General features: G+C 55.8%; 9 protein-coding genes across 9 annotated transcripts in view; 5 read left to right on the top strand and 4 right to left on the bottom strand.

Moving 5' to 3' along the window:
- Positions 1–164: 164 nt before the first annotated feature.
- Positions 165–4,950, bottom strand: CHGG_07521 (uncharacterized protein; the record flags this gene model as incomplete). The annotated part of the gene is made up of 4 exons (XM_001225176.1): positions 165–1,633; positions 1,687–2,783; positions 2,839–4,353; positions 4,490–4,950. The coding sequence occupies 4 exons, from the start codon at positions 4,948–4,950 to the stop codon at positions 165–167; spliced, it is 4,542 nt and encodes a 1,513-aa protein (XP_001225177.1).
- Positions 4,951–5,516: 566 nt separating this feature from the next.
- On the bottom strand, positions 5,517–7,361 carry CHGG_07520 (uncharacterized protein; the record flags this gene model as incomplete). The annotated part of the gene is made up of 5 exons (XM_001225175.1): positions 5,517–5,702; positions 5,789–5,886; positions 5,986–6,307; positions 6,362–6,879; positions 6,932–7,361. The coding sequence occupies 5 exons, from the start codon at positions 7,359–7,361 to the stop codon at positions 5,517–5,519; spliced, it is 1,554 nt and encodes a 517-aa protein (XP_001225176.1).
- A 1,110-nt stretch (positions 7,362–8,471) lies between these two features.
- On the top strand, positions 8,472–10,250 carry CHGG_07519 (uncharacterized protein; the record flags this gene model as incomplete). Its single annotated transcript, XM_001225174.1, has 2 exons — positions 8,472–9,039; positions 9,124–10,250. 2 exons carry the CDS (start codon positions 8,472–8,474, stop codon positions 10,248–10,250), a joined length of 1,695 nt encoding a protein of 564 aa, XP_001225175.1.
- Positions 10,251–10,771: 521 nt separating this feature from the next.
- Positions 10,772–11,848, bottom strand: CHGG_07518 (uncharacterized protein; the record flags this gene model as incomplete). The annotated part of the gene is made up of 2 exons (XM_001225173.1): positions 10,772–11,025; positions 11,122–11,848. The coding sequence occupies 2 exons, from the start codon at positions 11,846–11,848 to the stop codon at positions 10,772–10,774; spliced, it is 981 nt and encodes a 326-aa protein (XP_001225174.1).
- A 1,346-nt stretch (positions 11,849–13,194) lies between these two features.
- On the top strand, positions 13,195–14,482 carry CHGG_07517 (uncharacterized protein; the record flags this gene model as incomplete). Its single annotated transcript, XM_001225172.1, has 2 exons — positions 13,195–13,373; positions 13,438–14,482. The coding sequence occupies 2 exons, from the start codon at positions 13,195–13,197 to the stop codon at positions 14,480–14,482; spliced, it is 1,224 nt and encodes a 407-aa protein (XP_001225173.1).
- Positions 14,483–14,970: 488 nt separating this feature from the next.
- On the bottom strand, positions 14,971–16,206 carry CHGG_07516 (uncharacterized protein; the record flags this gene model as incomplete). Its single annotated transcript, XM_001225171.1, has 3 exons — positions 14,971–15,595; positions 15,658–16,085; positions 16,144–16,206. 3 exons carry the CDS (start codon positions 16,204–16,206, stop codon positions 14,971–14,973), a joined length of 1,116 nt encoding a protein of 371 aa, XP_001225172.1.
- A 593-nt stretch (positions 16,207–16,799) lies between these two features.
- Positions 16,800–19,258, top strand: CHGG_07515 (uncharacterized protein; the record flags this gene model as incomplete). The annotated part of the gene is made up of 5 exons (XM_001225170.1): positions 16,800–17,072; positions 17,475–17,671; positions 17,763–17,833; positions 17,931–18,697; positions 18,764–19,258. The coding sequence occupies 5 exons, from the start codon at positions 16,800–16,802 to the stop codon at positions 19,256–19,258; spliced, it is 1,803 nt and encodes a 600-aa protein (XP_001225171.1).
- A 662-nt stretch (positions 19,259–19,920) lies between these two features.
- On the top strand, positions 19,921–20,666 carry CHGG_07514 (uncharacterized protein; the record flags this gene model as incomplete). The annotated part of the gene is made up of 3 exons (XM_001225169.1): positions 19,921–20,106; positions 20,227–20,378; positions 20,486–20,666. The coding sequence occupies 3 exons, from the start codon at positions 19,921–19,923 to the stop codon at positions 20,664–20,666; spliced, it is 519 nt and encodes a 172-aa protein (XP_001225170.1).
- Positions 20,667–21,283: 617 nt separating this feature from the next.
- Positions 21,284–24,611, top strand: part of CHGG_07513 (uncharacterized protein) — a gene marked incomplete at both ends in the record, with an annotated part of 4,622 nt that continues 1,294 nt past the window's right edge. Inside the window, 5 exons of the mRNA XM_001225168.1 lie at positions 21,284–21,331; positions 21,626–22,115; positions 22,344–23,319; positions 23,666–23,818; positions 23,999–24,605. Of these exons, the coding sequence (XP_001225169.1) occupies positions 21,284–21,331; positions 21,626–22,115; positions 22,344–23,319; positions 23,666–23,818; positions 23,999–24,605 (2,274 nt within the window). The remainder of the gene's footprint in view (positions 21,332–21,625; positions 22,116–22,343; positions 23,320–23,665; positions 23,819–23,998; positions 24,606–24,611) is intronic.

The following is a 24,611-nucleotide window of genomic DNA, read 5'->3' as shown; positions in this document are numbered from 1 at the left end:
TCAATTGCATTCGAAGAGAACGAACCCATGCCGTCCTCGGCAGCCCTGTCCGTTAAACGCCTTTGCCAACCGCGTACCCAGTGGTTCCTCCCGGTGTGCACCCCGAACGCCTACCATAAATACAACTAAACAACCATAACCAAATTATTCCCATTCCAGCAAGTTTACACCAACAACCTCCCCTGCCCTTCCGCCGGCGTCAACCCCGACTTCATGTTCTTCTCACTCTCCTGCCACCGCCTCAACTCCTCCAGGTTCACCTGCCCAATGATATTCCCCCTCTGCGTCTTCAGTTCCGTCATCTTCATCTCGTGCTTCTCGCGCGCCCCGCTCAGCTTAACATCCCGCTCGAGCTGTTTCCGCTTGTGCATCGCCTCGTACTCCTGGATCATCTTCTGGTTTTCGTACGTCAGCTGCTGCAAGTTCTTGGCTTCGCGCCCCTGGAATTTTTGCTGCTGCATCTCGCGCAAGTGCGCCAGGCTCCGGGCGTGGCGGAGGTCTTTCGCCTCGTTTTCAAGCGCTATTTTGTCGCGCCGCTGGCCGAGGTGTTGTTGGTGAGAGTGGTATCGGTGGGAGAGGTCCGCCTCGCGCTTCTGGGCGAGCATGGAGAGGTCATCGGTGTGCTTCTGCCAACGGATGCTCGAATTCACGTCGGCAGCGCCGAGTTTAATTTGGGAGTCGTTGTGATGTTTCTCGGCGCGCATTTGGATGGTTTGGTGATGCTCTAGCCCGCGGTGGCGCTGGCGTTGGAGAGAAATATCTTCGTGCTGCTGGATTTTGCGGTGATGCTTGTCTTCGTCGAGCTGCGCCAGGGCGATCGCCTTTTCACGTTCCCGTCGGATCGTGTTGGCGTGATCTTCCTCTATTAGACGCTTTTGGCGCTCGCGGGCACGCCGGTCACGCTCGTACTCACGGATCTCCTCAGGAAGCCCGACGGCGTCGTGGGGCTGGACTTCTTCGATGGTGGCATAAAATCGATCCTCGGACCCGTGTGCCATGAGAAGTTGCAAGAGGGACTCGGACGGGGTACCCAGGAGAATCCCCTTCGCGACATACATCGTGGGTGAGTAGTGCAGGGTGCCGTGTTGATACGTGTTTTCGTGGCTGTTGAGTGTTTTGTAAAGCATCCGCTCAAGAAGAAGTCGAGTGATGGCTTCATTGTGCTCGTTATCCAGGGCGAGGAAAATTACCGTTTTGCCATGGACTTTGAGCAACGGGCTAGCCTCCACCGTGGAGAGAAGGTCAAGTGCCTCCTCGGCCGCGGCGATGTCGGTCGGAGGAGTAGCCTTCAAGGCAATTTCTCCAAGGGCTGTCCGACCGCCATGCTTAATCGACCGGAAGTTCGGGTCATGGCCAGACTCTAAGAGAAGCTGCATCACCGGAACATGGAACCCGCGGGCGGCCTCGTGGAAGCTTCCGTCGTTCACAACGGGTTTACTCTCCAGCAAAAGCTCCACAAGGTCAGTATTCCCAGACCGCGAGGCATAGAATAGCCCCGAGTGGCCAAGAGCATCTTTGGCCGAGACCCTTGCGCCCGATTCTATGAGTATTCGCACAATGTCAACGCGCCCAGACTTCGCCGCGACCAAAAGTGGCGTGGTTCGTGACCGTGGCGTGGTGTACGAAATATCGGCTACAGTCGTTTGTTAGCATGTATGGGTTGCATGGGACCATAAATATGCTCACCACCGTGATGGATCAACGACTTGAGGACGGTCAAGCTGACGAGGCCTTCTTCTTGAAGCAAGACCCACATGAGAACCGAGGCGGGCTCTAACTCGGAACTCACCACTCTGTCCTCTCTATCGCGCGCATGATGAGAGAATACATGCATGGGAACGGTTGTTTCCAGTCGGCATCCGGCTGCAACCAAACTATCGAGTACAGGTACGGAGTCGCCATATGACTTGAGACACTGGAAGATCGGGGGTGGCATTCCTGGGATCGACTTGTTGAAATCCGGGGTTGTGGTGCGTGCATCCGTCAAGATGCTTATTAGTTCCAACAGCCGTGACTCTTCGTGATGTGCCATGATGGCTGCCGTAAGAGCGAGGGTTGCTGAAGAAGAGGTAGCGCCATTGGTTAGTAAGAGCGTCAAGAGAGCAGGGTCCCCGCGGCTGGCTGCAATGCTGATGGCCTTGCCGTTCTCGTAGTTGACATCGATGTTAGCGGCGAACATTCTGCGCAGGAACGTGTCTGCCAGCTCGGCTTGAGATTCCTGGCACGCAAGATGGTCGACGATCTCCACCATTGCTTTGCCCGCGATGGGCCCCGAGGCGCCGTGTTGAAGGAGAATGTCGATCACTTCCACATGCTCGAAGGAGATCCAGTGTTTGCCACGGTTGACGATGGCTGCCAATGCTTGGCCGTAGATGGTGCTATGATGGCCCAAGTATGCTGACAAGAGGCTGAGCAAGTCGTGGTCGAGGGTAGAGGCGGCGTACTTGATGCACAACCCGTCCTCGAGTGCGGCTTCGGCGCCCGAGTCAAGCAGCAACCTCACCATGTCTAGGTCCGTGTCGTCTTCAAGCACAACGTGCTTAAGTGCTGTGTTAAGGTGATCAACTTGCAACCGACTCAGCAAGTCACTGAAAAGGAGCCGGCGATCTTCCCTCGGTGCTTTCAGCGACTCCAAAACAGCGGTAAACAGAGCTTTGTAACCAAGCCCCTGGCCGAGCAGCAGATGGAATGTTTCTTGCCGGAAATTCCGGATGGCGTAAATAAAGACCTCACCGTTGTTGTAATTCACGGATGCACGGGTCAGTAGTAGCTCAACGATCTCCCTGTTCCTCTGTCAGCTCACGAAAGAAGGTGTGATGATGATACTTTTAGACTTACGCTTGGTCTGGTTCCGTTTTCAGGATGGTTACAAGCGCCTTCCCAGCTGCATCCTCGTTGATCTGGCGGCGAACGAGCATTTCGACCAGCAACTTCTTCTTGCGCGCATCGCGGACATCCATCGCCCACCCCAACGCAGTGCCTAGTGAGTCGGGCGAGGGCTCTTTGGCCAAAATCTCATCGGAGACTTCGACAGACCCCGATCGGACCGCGATCTGCAAAGCCTCCCCCTTCCCAAAGTTGACGTCTGCCTTTCCTTCGTGGAGCAGGAGGTAGAAAAGCCGCATATCCCGCTCAATGCCCATCTTGTCCCGGCGTTTCATGTTGGCCACCAGGCAGTGAACAGTCTTAACTAGTGCTTCTCCGGCACAGGCGCCCCGTGCGCCCGACTGAACAAGTAGGCGAGTTGCTTCGTATCTGAACTGTGGGCCGCCAACGCCGACGGTTTGCGAGATTGCAATGGTGAGGCTCGTTTGGGAAGGTTTAAACTCGAGTAATTTGGCGACAACGTCCAGTTGCTCGGCGCGAATCGCCTCGATCAAAGCAGCGGCTTCGTACTGGCCTGGCGACTTCTTGTACCGTAGGATAATGCCAATGAGGTCAATACGTCGTCGCCTTACAAGCTCGATGAGGCCTTCAGTTACCAAACGGACCGTCTCAGGCCCAGTAGCACCTGCAGCCAAGCATAACTCGAGCATTTCCTGGTTCAAGCCAGTATCGTACTCTCCGAGCAATGGACGGAGCTTGCCCACGGCAGCATCGAGGGACCGAGAGGAGGGTTGAACCGCACCGGATAAAAGGAGGGCGACGAGATCAGGGCGGGATATTTCGACGGCCCTTGTTAGTGCAACGGCGTCGCCGTAGTTGACATCTGCCCAGTGCTCCAAAAGCAAACGCACGACCTCGACCGAGCGGTTTTCGACGGCGATCCGAAGGCCCGTTGAACGGCAGGCCAGGCAGGGGAGATGATGGCCGGAGAGAAGAACCTTGAGGAGGTCCTGTCGATCATGGAACACTACCTCCTGAAAATCGTCGTGAAGATGGACCGGGCTCGCACCATGCTCCAACAGCGCAGCCACAACCGCCAAATTCCCCCTGGTTATCGCTTCATGAAGGACGCTATCGAGGTTGGCTTGGTCGGCGTGGGCAGCGATCGCATGGACGGTCTCGGGTCGACATCGGATGACAGCTCGGAGGAGGATATTGTTTCTCTCCCCGGGCATGTTGCGTTGTGTGATTTTGTTCCAGGTCGTCGAGTGTCTTCGGCGGACAAAATTGACGTCAGCCCCGAGGGCCAGGAGTGCCTTCACGACACCGAGAGATCCATCGGATTCGACGACCTCGGAGAGGACTTTGTTAATCTCGCGGGCCGTGTATACGGTGCCGGCCTGGGACGACAGGCGGTTCCGGACCCATGAGAGCGGTTGCCCATCACGGTCGACAGCCCGCTGGGCTTGGAGGAGCTGGGTCGCTTGCTTGATCTCGGGCTCCATGTCATCGCCTGGATGATGAATGCTGGGAGACTCAAGCGAAGCTAAGAGAGAATGTTGGTGTTTGTCATCGTCGGGTGGAAGACCAGTCGCTGAATGGGGTTAGGGACCGTCACCCCTTTCAAGCGGCGCCATGAAGGTGGGCGTTCTGTCCTACATACAAGTCGCTGCATCTCAGAACCAACAGCATGCCAGGGCCTTTCACTGCCTGGGGGCGGCCAACTTGAAACCGCATGGCTGCAGCGGTCAGCGAGCAGGAAAGCAACTGGATGCACATCGTCCTTGCATGATTCGCGATTCTGGCCCGGGAGTGCGGAACAACCTCAAGAGCAAATTGAGCTGCGCCGCTCCCGCGCTTGACTGGCGATTGTTCACAGTTCCATTGGGTGTCAGTGGGGTCATGGAATCCCCAAGCAGATCCCATGTGTCGTCGCTGGAACGATGCTGGCCATTCATTTGGTTGGTTCCGGGCTGCCGAGTCTGCATCAGTAGCCGCTGAAACAATCGCGACCCCTGGCACTACCGCGAATCTCCAGGGGCAATTAAGCGCTGTGACCCGCAGGTTCTTGTGCATGCGGCCCCCGATGCGACCATGAACCGAACCACCCGACGGCCGCGGCATGATGGCGAGGCGACCAAACGTTGATCGAAGGAAGAAAAGAAGTCGGCAATCGCCTTATGCGGCCAACACCAGGGTGCCACGACATGCATTCAGGCTACTGCCCAATCCCAATTCCACAAACGGCCACTTGAACTGGCCCCCCATGCATAGTGATTGTTAGGTTGGCTTGACAGCCGGGGCCTTGTTGGAGAGAGAGATGGGAGGATTGTCCCAATTGGGAGGGGTTTTGGAGTTTGCCCACTCTGTCTGGTCAGGCAAGCGCCTTCTTTCCAGCTTGGGGCCAGCACTCGAGGCCCAAGGTTGTTCCTACCAGATGCAGCCCGAACCACGGACCAGGCTTCAGCTTAACATCAATGGATCCATTGCAAACTGGCAAACACGACTGCAAGAACTTAACGAATGGGAAGCAAAGCCCTTCAATTTTCAGCTTGGTGCCTAGCGCACGGCCGCTTGTGTTTTTGTCACCCACCTGCTGGGATTTACCTGGATTGTCCTCGATCTCCCACCAGACATCATCATCCACACTCCGCCAAATACCCGTAATCGTCTCACCGCTGATAACGGGTTTATTTGGTGCTGCGGAGCCCTCGTGCCCGGGCAAGCAGAGCAGTGCAGACGGCAGCAGCCGCGACAGCCGTCGACACGGCAAAAGAGTAGCGGAGCCCGTCATAGTAAACAAGTCGAGCCTTGAGCTGCACATCCGGAGGGAGAGTCTTGATGGCGGATACCGAGTGTCGGATCTCGTCGATAACCTGTGTCGTACCCTGGTGTAAGTATCTCGCTTATCCCGAGTCCCCGACAGAGAAAGGAAAAGAAACAGCAAGGAAAAGGGGCGTACTCTCCATTTATCTGGTATCTCGCCCAAAGCATCCGGAAGCCGGACGCTGAGCGTGGTTTGCACAATGGCAGATGTGATGGCAACGCCGTACACAGTTCCTAGGGAGCGGATCAAGTAGACCGTTGATGCAGTCACAGCATGATCTGAAGTTGGTCAGCAACGGCACCATCTCCAGTCGGAATGTTCCTGTCACCCACCTGCGTGATCAAAAGTGGCAAGCGAAGTGAAGAGAATGCCCGGATACACAATCCCCTGGCCCAGGTTCGCAGGGAAGATGTACACGTAGTACTTCCACACCGAATCCTGGAAGCCAAGCGAGGTGACCAGGGCATTCCCGACGACCATGAGGATGGCACCGACTCGAACCAGGGTCACCAGCTTCCCCCATCTCGACATGACGATGCCGGCAATGAGACCACCGATAGGCGTCGCGAGTGAGGGAATCGCGAGGCGCCCACCGGCCGTCGTAGCAGAGTCCAGGAGGACCACTTGGAAGAAAAGGGGAAGATTGAACAGATACTATCGACATGGTCAGCTCCTCTTCCAGAATCTTGAGCGCACGCAGTCACTCACCGCGTATGCAGACGTGCCAACACAGATGTTGGAAAACTGGATCAAAGCAGGCAGTTTGCCGGAAAGCAAGCGAAGAGGAATGATGGGAATGGCGCAAGTCTTCGCTTCCACACACAGGAAGAGCCCAAGAAGCACGAAACTCCCTACGAGCGAACCGATCACCCACGGGCTGCCCCATGGAAGCTCATTACCACCGAGGCTCAGACCAACGAGTTGTAGCGAGATTGCAACGACCAGCAACAACGAACCCGTGAAGTCCACCCTAGCCCAGGTTGCTCGGAAGCTCTGGCCCAAATGAAAGCCGCCCTCAGGATTCTTGATGACCAATGCGCCAACAAAGAGCGCAAAAATCGAAATTGGGACCTGGAGGTTGAAACACCACCGCCAGCCGATGCTGTCGGCGATGGATCCGCCGAAGGAGGCACCACAGATGGCGCCGAAGCCAAACATGCCGTTCTGCAAGGCCTGGTACATGCCACGCTTGCGGAACGGGATCATATCCGAGTTTACGATGGTTGCTTCGAGAATGTCAGTTGCGTTTCCACGTCGGTGGGCTCAGGATACACATACCCATCGTCATCAAACCGCCACCTCCGAACCCGGTCAATGCACGCATACAGTTGAGCAGCACAATGTCACCAGCAATACCACAACCGAGGCACCCAAGCGCGAATGTGATAGTCGAGATGAAGAAGCACACCCTGCGCCCAAAAATATCCGACACGCGCCCATACAGAGGTTGGAATGCCGTGCTCGTCACCAGGTACGAGGTCGTCAACCACGACGCCGTGTTGGCTGCGTCGAACTCGGAGCTGATCACGGCATATGTTGCAGCCGTGATAGTCCCGTCAAAGCCGTACAAAAAGACATTGGACATGATGGCCACTTGGATCCAGAGGAACCCCGGCGGCGGTTTCCAAGAGTCCTCCTCAGGTGCTCGGAGAAGCGGCTGGTCTTCTCGGGCCTGATGGATCCCATTTTCGGCGTCCGGAGACGTCATGATGCTGATTGCGCTCGTTGAAAGAAGGTTGGTACTCCTGGACGTCTCGGACGACACGGCTAACAACAAATAAAGTCAATGTTTCTAGAAATGTCGGTCTTGCTGAGGCGGTGTTGGCCATCTCAAATTTTGTGGATTGTTTCATTGGCGCCGATCGACGGTCAATACCCAATTCATGCATATTTCGGATATGTCCATATCAATAACCCCTGAGTCACGCCGAGACCGCCCCTAACATTTCGAGCAGACACCGGCGATTTGCGGGGCCGGGGAATTGCGGGCCTCGTGCCGTCCCTCTCGCTCCGGTCCCGGCAGCACCCCGCACGGCACCCTGTTCTCAACCAACTTCTAGAACATGGTCCTACATGGTAACCCGGGAACGGCCAACAAGGGCCTGACACGACGGTTTTGTCGCCATCCATAGCTCGGATGGTGAATCCAGCCCGTGTACTCTGTTTTGTTCGTTTCCATTGGTCAATTGGGGGGCTTGAGAGAGACGAACACCTCCATCCAGTGCCACGGCCCACGGGTCAACGTCAAGCTCCCAAGTGGTTACACCAAGTCGGATGTCTCGATGTCCAGAAGCCCCCCACAGCTGGCCCCGGTGTGAGTCAATTTCGCTGGTACAAAGTACTACCACGGCACACTGTTGGTTGAAGTTCCCCGTGCCAGAAAAATTGGGGGCGTTGAAAGGTTGGTTGGACGACAAGCCTTGTCCATCCGTCAATGACGTCTTCAGCTCGCATGATTATGTGCAGCAACAGGGAGGACAACGGTCCTCGCTCTCAACTCAAACCCATGAGATTCTTGAATGGCGTGATCTACCCGTTAACTTCGCCATTTGTGAAGGCCAGTGGGCATCGAAGTTAAAATCACGCGCAATCCGCTATATTAGATATCTCGCTGCTTTGCTTCAAATACACTTGAAACGAGTGACCGTCAAGCGTATACCAAATTTGCCACCTTAGTACAAGGGAAAACGTGGAGGACTCTAAGAAACATCTTTTCTTTAGGAGCGTATACTAGCCAAAGGTGAATGTACCTATCGTTCAGCAAGATGAGGGTCTCGGCAGCTGACGCACCTAGTTCAACTCTCGAAGCAACACCACCATGAGGACCACAGCCTCCCTCGCTGCAACTTGCTTGCTGGTTGGGCGGGCGGCTGCCGACTGGCAGTTCCGCTCCCGCACTGATCTCGCCCCGCCCCGGCTGAACATCAGCATTCCGGCCACCAAGGACGCCGCAGAGGGATACCTCTTTGTGGCCCCTTTCGCCGGGTTCCCCGACACGCCCACCGAGCAGCATGGCCCTCGGCAGGCCGGCCCGTACATCTTCCGCGATGACGGTGACCTGATCTGGTCCGGCTACGGCATCTACAGCATCTGGGCCACCAACTTCCAAGCTGCCCGCTGGAAGGGCAAGGACGTCTTATTCAGCTTTGAGGGTGACCACAATGCCGGCTATGGCCACGGCCACGGCCACATCACTATCATGGACCAGCACTACGAGACCATCCGTGAGCTGCGCGCCGGAAACCACAAGCTGGTTGACAAGCACGAGTTCCACGTCATCAACGAGGAAACCGGTCTCATCCAGATCTACCAGCCCGTCCCCCGCGACTTGAGCAAGTGGGGAGGCAGCCCCGAGCAGCAGTGGATCGTCGACGCCATCATCCAAGGTCAGTCCCTACCCATCATACAACCACCCCGAAACCCACCACACCCCCCACCCACTATCTACCATTAAACTAACCCTCCCCCAGAACTCGACATCGCCACAGGCCGCCTCCTCTTCGAATGGCACAGCCTCGACCACGTCACGCCCGCCGAAGCTGTGCTCCCGCTCAATCCCGGCCAAGCCGGCTCGGGCTACAACTCGTCGGACGCGTGGGACTACTTCCACATCAACAGCGTCGACAAGGACCGCGCGGGCAACTACATTGTGTCTGCGCGCGACGCCTGTGCCGTGCACAAGATCAACGGTACCACGGGCGAGATCATCTGGCGCCTCAACGGCAAGGCGTCGGATTTTAAGATGGGTGAGGGGAGCGAGTTCTGCTTTCAGCACCATGCAAGGTGGTTGAAGGAGGATGAGGGTGATGGGGTCGAGGTCATTAGCTTGTATGACAACTCGGCGCATGGCACGGAGCATGGCGGTGGAAGGGAGGTGCATACCGCCGAGAATAGTAGCGGGAAGATCCTGCGGCTGGACTCGAATGCCTGGACTGCGGAGCTGGTGCATGGGTATTATCCGCCTAAGGGGTACAAGTTGCTGTCGAAAAGCCAGGGCTCGACGCAGGTGCTCCCCGGTGGCAACGTGCTGGTTAACTGGGGGTCGGAGGGCGCTGTCACGGAGTATACCGAGGATGGCGAGGTGGTGTTCCACGCCGAGATGGATACCGGGGCGCTCAATGACGGTGTTGAGAACTACCGGGCTTTCAAGTTCAACTGGACCGGGTTGCCCAGCGAGGAGCCCGCGGTGGTGGCCTTGGAGGGAGAGGAGGGGACGTCGGTCTACGTGAGCTGGAACGGCGACACTGAAACGGCGACGTGGCGGTTTTTTGAGGTGGTTGATGGGCTCGGCTCGCGTTCCTTCCTCGGCGAGTCGCAGCGCAAGAGCTTTGAGACTAGGCTTGATCTCCCCAAGGGCAAGAAGGTTGGCCGCGTTGCTGCTGAGGCGGTCGACAAGCAGGGCAGGGTGCTGCGGACGACGCGAGAGGTTGGCGTCGAGCCCGAGATTCTCCCCGCTGGTGCCCACAAGACGAAGTCTAGTGGCTCCGGACAATCGGTTATTAAGACGCAGACGGGTCTGGACCTTGGCTCTTCTGCCGAGAGCCGCTGGGAGGAGTATGCTATTCTCAAGTTCTTCCGCCTCTCGAAGGACCTTTGATTAACGGCAGAATCTCCTGGATCTCTCAAAGCCATCGACAGCAACTGCTATGACCATGTCACGTTTCAGTGGTACAGCAGCCTCTGCTCATTGCATTCCCTTTCTCGGCCGACGTCCCTCTTTTCACTCCGATCCCGGCCTTTCCTTCCGACAAACTCTCCGACAATCATTTGACCATTCATGCGGGCAGGCAACGGTAGTAGGATAGTCAATATTATAGCAATCACATTCTTTTGACATAAGATATTTGCTGAATGTGAGCCACATCGTTAAACTAATTTGAAGTGACATACATCATTTCTCACACAAACCATAATAATCTGTGGTGACAACATCCGCCGAGTAGAAACGAAGTGAGCATACATAAGTGCCATCCCTTCAAAGATCAAAACTGTAGTTGTTTGAGGTAAAAACCATCTCATTCTTTACACACCGTACTGAATACAAAACCAAGGACCTGGTACCTATGAAACCACTTCTAACGCCTCCCGAAGACCCGACACCTGGCATTATGACTCCGCTCAAGCCAGCAGATATGCAACTAGCATCATCCAAGCGGATACAATCAGATAGACAGGGCCCAAGGCTTCGGGAGCGTTAGACTGGAACCAGTCAGGCCAGTCGTTGCCGGGTGTGTATCCTGTAGCAGAGCCGTCAGTACCGGGCATCTGAGTCGGGTTCGGCTCAGATTCGCACTCACCAACCGTAACCATAGGCTTGGCCGAAGTTGTTGAAGCACAAGGAGGGACGACTTGGGTGGAAGGAGGAGTGGGAGCTGTTGGGAATGTGGAGTTCTCACCTGAGTTTTGGCCGGAGTTCTGCGCGGCGCCTTGTCCCGAGCCCGTTCCAGCCCCTGAGCCAGAACCAGAACCAGAACCGCTGCCACGACCACCACCCGAAGCAGCACCACCACCACAACTCCCCGTCGGCGGCGTCGCACCCGCACCCGAGTCCACATCCGGGCCCGGATCCGGAAACTTAACATCCGCCGAATCAACCGTCTGGCACCCATTCCCAATATTCGCCGTAAACAACCCCGGCCGACTCGCAAACGCCACCTTCGCACTGCTCCCTCCCGCACCACCACCCCCACCCACAATATCCACCACCGCACAATTCATATACATCTCCCGATTCCCCAGATGATTAAACCACGTCCACGCAAACACCGCCCCCTCCGTCCTTGGCGTATCCCCCGGCACCACAAACTGGAACGAGCTCTCGCCCTGCCCGGGACAGCCCCCCTCGTAGCTATGCACCACGCGGAACGACGCGCCGCCGTCTACGGAGATGGCCGCCTGGCACGACCCGCCGCCGTGAGCCGCCCCGCCCGTGATGGTGAAGTTGTAGGTCTGGCCGGGGGTCCAGGAGGCCACGGCCCGGCCTTGTGGGGTGTGCAGTAAGGGGAGGTAGCCCTTGCAGGGGAAGTCGGAGCCGTCGGCTTTCAAGGGGGAGGTCATGCTGTAGTCGGCGCCGCTGGGGCCGGTGTTGGGGTTGCTTTGGGATTTGAGGGGGGGTGGGTAGCTCATCTGCATGTGGGCGGTTGTGGTGCCCGCTGCGGCGAGGGTGAGGGCGAGGAGGTGGAGAAGGTTCGTCATGTTGGTTGGTTGGTTGTTGGGTTTGTTCTTTATGAGTTGGGGGATGGATCTGATGGTATTAGGTAGGGGAGAGAAGAATGGAGGAAGTTGGGTTGGGAGATACGGTTGTGGGTGTTAAATATGGTGGTTATGTTCATCTGATGGGGAACAATAGGGTTGAACAAAGTTGCCATTGTTGGCAACTCATTGTCGCTATGTAGAATGGTATTGAGCGTCATTGAGAAAGGGTAAGAGTTTGGGTTTGCTGTGTTATCTACTCCAGCACAAAGAGCCCAAAGGGCAAACTCCTCCTTTTGCATAATTGTTATGATGAGATGGAACGAGATGGGACTGCCAACAAAAGGGTGAACGGAAAGATCTGAGGTATCCCACATGACGCGCGCTTTGGCTCATGTAGAGTCCACGACTGTTTTCCAGGGAGCTATCAAACTTGTGACACTTAGAGTAATGCAAGACACATATTACCTGCTTAACAGTCCATGATTTTGATGACATTCTTTCTCCGTCTCTTTGACTCCTTCTCATTCATTGTTATCTTACCTTTGATGATTCATGCAGTGTTACTGGCACTCAAAAAGGTGAAACTGCAGTTTTTACGGAGAAACTGAGTTTGAACGGATAGCACCATGGCAACTTCTGTGCTTCGAGCTAAAATAACCCAGTCATATCCAAGCAATCCCGATATTTGCGAGGTAGATCTGAGTGGTAATGAGATGTGCACTGCTTGAAGCCTACTTCTTTTTTTTGGAATACATTGTGGCTCGGTCTCGTTTTCCTTTGCCCGTTTCCCCAAACAAGTCGGTAGATTCAAGTTCCCGCACTTTCAAGATCACACAATTGCAAATTTCTGAAAAAAGTAGGTCAAGAAGAAAACGTGGTTGAACATGTGTCTGTGAGCGTCGCTTATAACAACCCCAACCCTGACATACTCCTGACATCCAGTCCTGGTCCGCTTGACAAACACGGATCGAGAACAGTGACTGTTAGGGATTGATCCTGGAGTAACCAAAACAGCTGTAGGTAAAAGCACATTTCTACTTTCTTCGTGTTTCTTTACCCAGAATGGTGTTTTGAAGACGGTGACATCTTGGTGGTCACGTGGTCGGGTCATGTCTCCCGTTCCACAAGCCAAGCTCCCTGCCGAGCGGCATCCATGGGCGCCCCACTGTATGCCCACTGTGTGCCTGCGTGCCTGCCAACCTCCAAATCCGTCATCTCAACACCAACACCAACGTTGTCTGAACGGTCACTCCGCCACGTTATCTGTACTTACCTGAGCATTTGTTGAACGAATAACCTCTTTCTCCGATGAGCTAACAGGCATCATGTCGGAATATGACACAAATATGGGCGCCTCCCCGGCGACGGTGGCTGGCGGTGACCCGATGAGTGCGTCGGCTGCCCATGCCCAACTCAAAAAGGTTAAGAAGCAAAAGGTGTTGCTCATGGGAAAAAGCGGTTCGGGGAAATCCAGTATGCGTAGTATCATATTTAGTAATTACCTCGCCCGGGACACCCGCCGATTGTGAGTTCCCGTGTTTCCTTTTCCCTCACTCATGAGACATGGGCTGACCAGATTCTCACACTAGGGGCGCCACCATCGACATCGACCTGTCCCACGTCAAGTTCCTGGGCAACCTGACGCTGAATCTCTGGGACTGCGGCGGTCAGGAGGCTTTTATGGAGAACTACCTCTCGCAGCAGCGCGCCCACGTCTTCAGCAACGTCGGCGTGCTCATCTACGTCTTTGACATCGAGAGCCGCGACGTGGAGCGCGACCTGGCCACCTACGTCAACATCATCAGCGCCCTTGTGCAGTACTCGCGTGAAGCTAAGGTCTTCGTGCTCATCCACAAGATGGATCTGATCCAGCCCATGACGCGCGAGGACGTCTTCGATCAGCGAGCTACGCTCGTCCGGCGCAAGACCGCCGAGGCCGTCGCCATCATGCACAAGCAAAAGCCCGAACAAGGCGCTGGCAGCGGCAGCAACAACCAAGCCCTCCAACCCTCCCCCTCCCCCACCCAATCCACCAGCACCTCCACCCCCACCACCACCGAACCACCCATCAACCTCCAACTCTTCGCGACCTCCATCTGGGACCAATCCCTCTACAAAGCCTGGGCCTCGATCATCCACGACCTGGTCCCCAACCTGTCGGTAATCGAAACGCAACTGGCCAGCCTCGGGCTGGCCATCGACGCGGACGAGATCCTGCTCTTCGAACGGACCTCGTTCCTGGTCGTCTCCCGCTGGACGTCGCGCGAAGGGGAGCGCAACCCGTACGGGGATCGGTTCGAGCGCATGAGCAACATCCTCAAGAGCTGGAAGCACACGTGCTCCAAGTACACGGGCACGCCGCGCAACGCGGAGCAGTTCTCCGACTTTGAGTACAAGATGGGCGCCACGTTCAGCATGTTTGCGACGAAATTTACGACCAATACCTATATCCTCGTGTGCATGCCGCCGGGGGAGGCCAGGTTCAATAGTGCGAAGCTGAATGTGGCGGCCGCGAGGTCGTGGTTTAAGTTTTTGGATGGGCCTGTGGTCCCGACGCAGCAGGCTGGTGGTGCGAGGGGGATGGGCGGTTCGTCGGGGTATGGAGGGGAAGGGGTGGGGGCGCCGGAGAGCTGAGTGGCCGGCTTGGGCCAGAGAGCTTGGCTGAGTAAAGGTGGCTGGGATGGATCTCAGAGGAAGAGTTTATTCCGCAGCAGGCTGTGGGATACCACGGTATTCGGCGTTTACGGTGTTAAAAATGGTTGGAGTATGGGCTAGCAAAGAGGAGGCTGGGTACATTTTCTTTCGGGGCAGTGGGCATCATTAGGCTTCTGGTAGATGGTCGTGTTGTTGGCCATTCACGTTACAGTACAGCCCAGCAAGTAGCAAAACCTGGGTGTGAAATCGTTCCCTCTATCATCCCTCTTGGTGAACCGCCTAACGCCAGTCGCCCCAAGGTCCCAATCCCGTCATAAATGTGCCATGTCGGCTCATGGCCCCATGATTACTTCCACTTAACAACCGCGGTACCGCCCCTCTTGAACTCAGCCATCTCACCCAGAACTAGGCCCTTCTCCTCGTGTTCCTTATTGGGGAAAGTCTTTGACAGCACCCACGCCCGGTTGCTAATGGGAAGGCGAGGAGCGCTGAATAAAGTCGTAGACGTCACCAACCGTTTGGATCGTGTTGAAGCGCGCGGGGAGCCGAGTCCCGTCAGGAAGCTGGATGCGAAGCATCAGGGTGGGCTGTGACTCGTCCACGCCAGTGGACAAGCCCTGGTTGGCGCTCGTGGCCGCCGGGGCGGACGTCACAGGTTGCGGGGCCTCGGGCTCGCCCGGAACAGGGCTTCCCAAACGCCGTCCCTCGCCCCCGAATGGTCGATACACCTTCGGCAGAGGCCTGTATTCTTCGTTATGTTGCTCAAGCTTAACATCGACCCGTTGGTCCATTTGGATGTTCATTAGATGAACCGGTGCCCGTCCTTCCCGAATCATCTGCAGATCGGCCCGGTTTTGGGGGTCGTCGAAGCGTCGCAGCTCCCCATCGTCGATGCTGAACCCGTCGGTCCAGATGTGCAAGACGCGCTCCTGTACTGGGCCTTCGTTGGTTGCGGTCGGAATAGCGCTGCCGCGAGGGTCGGGGATCGTACGGCTCTCGACACCGTCGCCGCCCAAGGTTTGGCCTGTGCCACGGAAACGGGCCCTCGCGGGCCCGGCGGCCTCCTCAGCTTCCCGGTTCTCCCGAGCGCTTCTGTGGAAGGACAGAGTTAGCTTCAGTGCATGAGGGGCAATTGTGGGCCGCCTAATGCTTACGATCGAGCTTTGTTCATGATGTCACCGAGGATCTTGCGCGAGTCAGACTGGCGCTGACTAGGATCCTGGACGGCCAGACCAGACTTCTCTCCGCCGGCAAAGAGATCCCTTGGGCCACGTCGCTCATCCTCTTCATCATCGTAGTCTTCGTCCTCTTCCTCGTCGTCGTGGTCATGCCCGCCACCGAGAGAGCTCAAGGTGGCCAGGCCCGTTCGCTTTTGTGGTTTCTTTGCGGTCGATGAGGAAGATGCCGTGGCATATTGCGGCGCTGGGCGACCGTCCAGTGTCCGGGGACCAGTGTACTCGGGTTCGGCTGCCGCAGCTGACGCGGCGGGCGCCGCGGCTTGTCCGCTTTCTTCCATGTCCGTGTAGTATGAAGTAACGGCTGAGTCGATATCCCACTTGCTGGCACTGAGATACTCGGCGGCCTACTTTGGTCAGACACTGGGAAATACCGGGGGCAACATGGAATGGGGGGGCCGCTACCTGCTCAGTGGACGAACTCGTCAGCTCGCAAAAGTTGCTGATCAATGTGTCATGGTCTGCCATCTTGAAAATCGACTTAATTGCCTCTGCGCGGTCAAGTTGGTGGGAATTGTAAAACAGGAAGGGGCGGTTTGGAGGAGGATTTGTTGAAAGTTGGTCGGTGGCAGTTTGCACATCAGGCAGCTCAAGGCGACGAGTGCCGCAGCAAGGCACCTTCGTCCCGCGAATGCTGCCCCGCGTCATTATGCCCCGCCTTCTGAAGGGGCTAGCCTTCTGAAGGTGTCCGATTACGTTAGTTAACGAGCTACCCGAAGGAAGCCATTCCTACCGACGTCAAACTTCACCAGTTCTTCCTGTCACTTAAATCTCAAGTACAAAGCAGAATTTTCAGGTAGCATTTCCCGGCTATCTTTTAACATTGTCCTGGAATTGGATTTTGCTCGCAACTACTTTCGGCTTGCAGCAAGGACTCGGATCAATTTGACCCGGCCGCCGGTGGTGGTTCCATCGATTCCAGCTGCTGGGGCCAAGACCGTTGCCAACCTATCCCTGCTACCTTGTTCAGGCCGCTGCATCTTTGGAGCTCCGGGCGCCGGCATAAGGCATCCTGTTTACCAAACGAATATCTACACCACCACAACAACTTTTCCTCTACCATGGCATCCGAAGAGCCGCCAAACCCCATGGCCGAATCCGGGATCACGATCCCTTCTGATAGCGAACAGTATTCCCGGCATGGAGACCAGTCGACCTCACCCCCGTCGTCTTCGTCACCAGCCGTGATCCTCTACCAGCCGCCCACCATTTGGTCTATTCTTCGCGGCGCAGCTATCAACTTATTCCTTCCCTTCGTCAACGGCATGATGCTTGGCTTTGGCGAGTTATTCGCACACGAGGCGGCCTTCAGGTTAGGGTGGAGCAATACGAGGGTATGTCACGGCTTTCCCCCTCTCTAGCCGCCAACCTTCCAAGCGCACGGTTAACCGGTTCTAGATCTTTCCCATGTCGAGACGAGAAGCGCATCCGATCGGTCCCGGGATCGAAGCCGTAGAGAAACCGACACGGCGGAACGACCTCGATGACTTAACGAGCTTGGAATGATGGCAATACTTCGTACATGCCTGGGTCGGAATTACCGCTGATATGCGCAATACCTTGGAAATATCTCGACATATTCTGAGGGAGGGTGGCAAGATTTGCTTGTAGGGCGTCCCTCGAGGAGGAGACAGCCCGTCCTAGCGGGGCAACGGAAAGACTAGAACACAAGCGAGGTGCTGGGGTCGATCGCTCTCTTTGTCTGTACATATGCCAACACAACTCGACCCGCGCAGCGTCTGCTCCAGGCCTTGAGGGCCTCTAACAGGTTCCTGGCTGTTCCAAATTCGAGACAAAGACGGTTCATCCAGCGTGCTGAAATCCTCGAACCCAGGAGCTTCCAGGTTCTGTCGAATGTGCCACCACTTGACTACCCGACCATTTGCCAAGGGCTTCGGCCTCTGCCCGCAACGGACCCACCCAAAACTTTCGGGTGAGTGGTCAGCGCGCGAAACTGTAAATTTTGACCAGTGTCGGCAGCTTTCAAGGTTGTGACGCAGGCATTGAACTGTGTATCAACACAGAACAGCCAGGCAAGATGCTTCCCAGCAGGAACCTTCTCCGGCCAAGCCCCGCGCTGGGGCTTGTAAGAGCAGTAAGTCATGGGCCTTATCATGCCGGATCCACCGAAAGCTTCCTACTCACGTCGCTCTAGGCACTGCCAAAACCTTCGACCCGGCTCCTCTCCCGAGGGTTCGGCACAGCGCTGCGAAACAACCGAGTGGCCCTGCATGGGGCATCGACGGCCAGGAGGATAGGAGGCCCTGTGGCCTTTGGTCTGGCTTCACAGCGACCCACATTCGCGAACCAGCAATCTCGCAATGCCTCGACTCAACCAACGATCGCCCCGACCTCCGCCTCCGATGTTTCGAATCTCGCCGACGTCACAGGGACGCCGGTGAACCTAACCGGCAGCGACCTTCTCGATATTCCGGAACAGATTGGTTTCCTAAAGACACTCGGGCTCGAGTTCGGCTGGGGGCCGACCTCGCTGATGCAAACGGTATTGGAATCGGTCTACGTCTACACTGGTCTCCCGTGGTGGGCATCGATTGCCATGGTGGCTGTTGGCCTCAGGGTCGCGCTTCTCAAGCCCACACTTGACGCATCCGAGAACACAGTCAAGTACCAAAAGTTGTTGAAAAATCCCGAGTACGCGGCCGCGATGGAGGACATGAAGAGTCTGATGATCACCGGCAACCATATGGCCGGTGCCCAGGCACGAGCCAAGGTTTCTCTCATGAACAAGGAAGCTGGTTATTCGCTATGGAAAAATTTTGCGCCCATGCTCCAGCTTCCCTTGGGCTACGGCATGTTCCGCCTCATCAAGGGGATGTCCGCACTTCCCGTGCCCTCGTTCGAGACCGGTGGGATCCTTTGGTTTACTGATCTAACCGCCGCCGATCCGCTCTTTATTATGCCCATCGTCACAGGCCTCGTCGTGATGGTGGGCATGAGGGTATGTCACTATCAAACCGCTTAGCTGCGGGACCGATCTTTGGATGCTGACACGCGCGTGAAACAGATACCTCTGCCCTACATGGCCCCCCAGCAACAGCAGACGATGAAGACCATGGCTCTTGTCATAATGCCGCTTTCCACGGCCGTTGGTTTGTTCCTCCCGTCGGGCTTAACCCTCTACTTCTTGCTCTCGTCTGTGTTACACACATTTCAGACATACATGATGCATCAGCATTGGTTCCGCCGGATGGTGGGGTTGCGGCCGCTCGACGATCCAGCGCGGGCGGGCGCAATGACCTGGCAGGCGCCGCGCATCGTCGACATGACCGCCCCCAGGGTCACACCGATTCGACCCAGCGCCCCACCGGCTTCTGAGAGCGTATACGCGAGCCTCCAGTCTTCCATTGCGAGCGCCAGAGAGAAGCTGAACCAGCGTTCTGATAACGACGCGGCGAAGCGTGCCCAGAAGGCAGCTCAGCAGTACGAGGAGAAGCGGGCCCTCGAAGAGAAGGAGAAGATCATCGGGCGCCTTCAGAAGCGTAAAGGGAGACAGCACTGACGAACATGATGAATGATACTACCCCATTGGATCGGAATGCCACGACACGGGAAAGGCACCCATATCTGACTCAGCAGCGGAAGGGTTGCCTCCTCCATTTGTACATTAATCCCCACGACCCCCGCCCCCGCGTTACCCGCACTCAGCATTTCGGGGAAGGTTCAGCCTTCATCTGCAAGGCGCAGATCGCTGGGATGGTGAGATGCGGTGGCTTTGTGAGGCAATGCCATCCCTCGACAGATCGGGACTCGAATGAGGGGGTCGCGAAGCACGCCATGCCGACTGGTGATCGCTCCGCCAAGCCGCCTCTGTCTGACAGGATCAGATTGGACAGCCTTGAGATGGCAACGCTGACGGCGGCGGCGGGGTATAGTTTGGCTATATAATCTTCGTCGTGTATTTGTCCTGTACTTTCTCAAACCAAGACTTTATTCATTCCCATCTTCCACCTCACCTTGGCAACTTCCGTTGTTTCACCCTCAACCCCTGAAACCAGTCTTGAGTCGTTTGACAGCCTACTTACCTATTTAACTTGTAACTCCCCCTCTCTCATCATCTCAAGCAACAACCCAACAACCCCAACAATACCAATTACCCCTCCAACCCCCCCAATCCCAATCCCATTCCCAATCCCAAACCAACCACCAACCCCACCAACAAACATGTCCACCACCGCCACCCAAGAAAACCTGCAAACCGCCTCGGCCGCCTACGCGGCCTCCTTCACCCAGGGCCATCTCGCCCTGCCCCCGGCCAAGCAGTACCTCGTCCTCACCTGCATGGACGCCCGCATCGACCCGGCCCGCGCCTTTGGCATCGACCTAGGCGACGCACATGTCATTCGGAATGTGAGTAGCCCACCAGCTTAGGCTTCGTTGCGGAGGGGGTTGGCGGAGGGGTTGTGCTATTTGGTGAGGGGTTGTTGTTGTTGAGAATGGTGTACTGACTGACAATGGATGGTGGTTTAGGCCGGTGCGTCGGCGGTGGATGGCCTTCGGTCCGTCGTCATTAGCCAACAACTGCTGGGGACCAAGGAGGTTATTTTGGTGAAGCATACCGGGTGCGGGATGTTGACGTTTACGAATGAGGTGGCGTATGGGCTGGTGGAGGAGCGGTTGGGGTGAGTTTTTTCCGTTTTCTTTTCTCTCTTTGCGTGGGGGGTTCGGTTGCTGGGTGGTTTCAGTTTCTGGGTGGTATAGCTAACTGCTTTTCTTCTACGGTTTACAGTCCTGCGGCGGTGGAGGAGCTCAAGGAGAAGAACCTTGATTTCCTGACTTTCCCAGAGCTGGAGGCGGCTGTCGTTAAGGATGTGGAGTTTTTGAAGGCGTCGAAGGTGGTGCCGGACTCAGTGACGATCAGCGGGTGGGTGTACGAGGTTGAGACGGGCAGGACGAGACGGGTGGTTTGAGGCGGGCATTTGGACCCGACGATGAGCTCTGGTGTCTTCTAATGAGGAATGTTTCCCCGGACGATACCCTATACTTCGGAGATGTTTCTTTGTTGAAGGTTCCCTTGAATGTTTCCTATTTGTTCAACCTGGGATTCCACAGTCCTGTATGTGCAGGACTTGAAGTAGGCAAATTGAGACCATATATGTGACGGAGACAGGGGTTATGAATGCTCTATGCTTGCACGGCCGAAATATCGCACAGAAAAACTAATACATGATCACAGATGGACTAGCCCGGCCTCACCAGGGCATCTTTGAGATGATCATTCTCATAACTTAATTATTACCCAATATTCCAGGACCTCGGGCCCAGTCCTCAACGGTCGTCTCACAACCACCCCGAGACAAAAGGTCAACCCAAGACCAACTCCCCAACGTCAGCTAACAACTCAGAAACCTCATCATCCAAATCAAAACCACCCATGGCGAGCGCCTTTTCCATTTATATTATCATACAGATTGAAATGTTTAGGTTCAAGCCAGATCTCGGTATATTAACAATATCTCCCCACACACACGTCAATTCGTGATTTTAGCCCAAGTACCTTTCTTGACTTAGTCTAATTGATGTCAACATGGCCTCCTCCTTTGCGTTCGGGAAGCCCAGGCTTCTCAACGTGCAGGTCAAGGCTAGAAGCAAGGCGGTGTCATTGGTGGGGGCGTCCCTGCCGTTTGGATGCCTTTGTTGAACCAGTTGTTCCTGCCAACAATACCGGGCAATCTTTTCAGGGTAGGGCTAGACTTGCTAATTATCTAAGTACCTTAGGTATTGCCTTGGACATTGTTATTCATGGGCTTTCCGGGTATTTCCTCGACCGGCTCAGAGGCACGCTTTCAAATGAACTCACCCATCCAGTTTTACCGTTTCGTTCAATAATCTAGTGTTTAGTTTTACCAAACTTAGAACTAGACTCTAGGATAGCATGGCGACCCCCGAAAGACGCACCATCTCGCCAGCAGCCCCGGTAACATTGACAAGTTTACCTACCGAAATCCTAGAAATTATCGGATCCCACCTCATCACACGCACCAAGCCCAATGAACCCCCTCCGTTGTCAGACCTCCACGCTCTCGTCGCCACTTGTCGTCGAACTCATTGGGAATTTAATGATAAGCTACTATACTCTATCGATGCCGTCGATCCCCTCGGATCAGTTGCTTTGCTGTGGGGCGCAGCTACCGGTCAGATTAAAACCATGGAGCGAGCTGTGAGACACGGGGCCGACATCCACCGGGAAGACGTTGTTGGGGATTTGACGACTGACCCTCGAAACATCCCCCCCGGCGGCTATATCAAAGGACGCACTCTTCGCGGGAAGCGCAAAGAATCACCAAAACGCCGTGGTACAGCGCTGCATTTCGCCGTCAAGATGGGCCAGGACGAGGCGGTGAAGTGGCTCTTGGATCGTGGGGCGAGGCACGACGTCGCGTCAAGGGGCTTGTGCCACTGCTGCTAGCACGGCAGAAGGCGACGACAAACGTGGCGGCCCATGATTCCTTATCCCCAATGGTACCCATTACATATGGCCATCTGCTATGACCGCCCCTCGACCTTCAAAATTCTGGTGTCGAGAGGGGCATCGTTGGACAGAATCTGTCCCGGACGTTCGTACAGATACAAAGTATACCCAACAGCGCTGCAAAACGCCGCCTACGCTGGAAATTGGGATATTTTCAGCTACATTCTCGATCAGCCGGGTGCCGAACGTCGGTTGCATGCCAACTACTGGGACTGGAGCCTTAGCAACTTGTCCAAATTCGAACCGACTCTTCTTAATCTCGTATATATGGGATCGGGCCTCGACAACAGGGACAGCCGTGTACAAATCATACGGGAGCTCGTCCGGAGAGGAATGCGGTCAGGGGCAAACGCGGAACCCACCGGCAACACATCGTTATTGTTCCGTGCTTGCAAGGGCGGGGTATTCGGGATAGCCGTTGACCTGATCAATGCCGATGCGATCCTTCCGTCCGTCTACCAAAGTTCGCAAACATTGTTCTATCACGTCCTCAAAACGCCCAAGGATCTCTTTTACCCGAGGCTGGATGCGGACGACCCTTACGTCGGTAACTACTACGTAAGAAAGCCCGGATGTCACCAACGTGACCGGCTTGATCTTGTTAGGCTGCTCGTCGAAAAGGGTTACGTCAACATCAACCACATGTGGGGTCAGGGATGGGCATCAGAAACCGTTGCCATGCTTGCTGCGAGTCCGACAAGAACGAGGAACGGGTCTGTTGAAACCCTGGAGTTGGTCAGGGAGTTGGGGGCAAATTTGCAACAGGTGAACGCGATGGGTATGAATACTCTCCATTACTTGGTGAAACAATTGACCTCGCCGCGGGCCGATGGCGCGCCGCGTACCGGCGCCTTCAACTGCTGGTCAACTGTAAAATACTTGCTCCAAGACATGGGACTGGCACTCTGGTCTATGGATGCGCAGGGCAGGACGGCACTTGACTATGTCTATGACGCGGCTAGGGAGGCCACCAGGAGAGAGTTGAGAAGTCCAACCCGATCGGAGAGTAGAGTCTATTCCTGGGATCTGTTGACGGTGCATTTGGCAGAGACCATATTGGCTCATTCCGGTCTGTCGGCCGCGTCACCGTGGTTTATAGCGGAAACCCGCAGGCTGGAGGTGGCAAGGACATCTTTACGTGTGCAAAGGCACATTGTTTATGCCCTTAACACATAGATATTTTAATGGCAAGGTGGGGCCGAGGATAGAGACATGAGTTGGACGGGGCAATGGCGTGTTTGAGTACTGGATAGGACAACAGCGTGGAGTTACGGGTTGGCAGGCATGGGTTGTATATATAGTTGGCCTTTGAGTCGTGGCGTATCACCGCTCTCGTTGTTTACGGTGATGACCGCTGCAAAACATCCACCAACTGGACGTGGCACGAGCGACACTAGTATCATGAAAAGAACCAGTTGCTGCACTATATGACAATAGCTCAGCCCTCACAAGCCCCACGTCTGTCTCTAGAAACCAACGAAACAAAACTAAACATCCATCACGACGACCTCGCCAGACCGTCGCTGAGAAATCCAAGCTCCAGGCATGTAATACGTGGGAGGTGGTGGGGGAGGGGGAGGGGGAGGCACCGTAGGTGCCGTGCCCTGCTGCTCACCACCACCACCAACACTGCCTGCAGAACGCTGCACACCAACCCCGCTCCGAAACCTAAACACCGGCACTGACGGACCCATCACCCTTCTCCCATCCCCTACCACCGCACCTTTGCCCGCCGCCCCCTTGCCCATAGTCACCCCCTGACCTGCCTAGATGTCTTGATGGTCTGGCGCACCCCGTGCCCTACCCCCGGGCCTTTCTCGAAGACTGCATGCTAGCCGGCCTACGCGGCTTTTGGTCAACCGGCATGCCATGGCGCCTCATCAATGCTGCCATCACCACCTCCTTTGCCTACACCGTTACTCCTGCCTGCAAGACGTCTTGGACGGCTCTCACCGGTTTGGCTTGGTCAAACGTTGACGACCCCCAGACCATTACCCTCCCCTGCCCCCGATGCACCACCAACCTCCAGATTCCCTGGACAACCTGCTCCAACCCACCCGGCTACCCCTTCGACGGCATCCCGGACCTTACAGGCACCGGCTACGGCGACGGAAATCTGCAACACCACTGCGACAGTTGCCAAACCACAATCAACAAACCACTTTTATGCGTGGCCAAATTCACCAACGACGTCAATTGCCTCCTCAACCCTGCAATCAACCGCCCCATGCCCGGAACGCTCCTCGACTTGCGCAACGGGAAACCCCCGTTGTCACCCTCGGCCTCATCGTGGGGCGCCAGCCCGCCAGCCACGTTCCCCAACCGGTTGCTCAAGAAACGCAACGATAACCCCAAAATGCAAGTCACCGGACTGATTGTGAGT

This window comes from Chaetomium globosum, genomic scaffold (assembly GCF_000143365.1).
Source record: "Chaetomium globosum CBS 148.51 scaffold_5 genomic scaffold, whole genome shotgun sequence".
Lineage (NCBI taxonomy): Eukaryota > Fungi > Ascomycota > Sordariomycetes > Sordariales > Chaetomiaceae > Chaetomium > Chaetomium globosum.
Note: the sequence above shows the minus strand (reverse complement) of the source record. Positions and strands in the feature narration are given on the sequence as shown.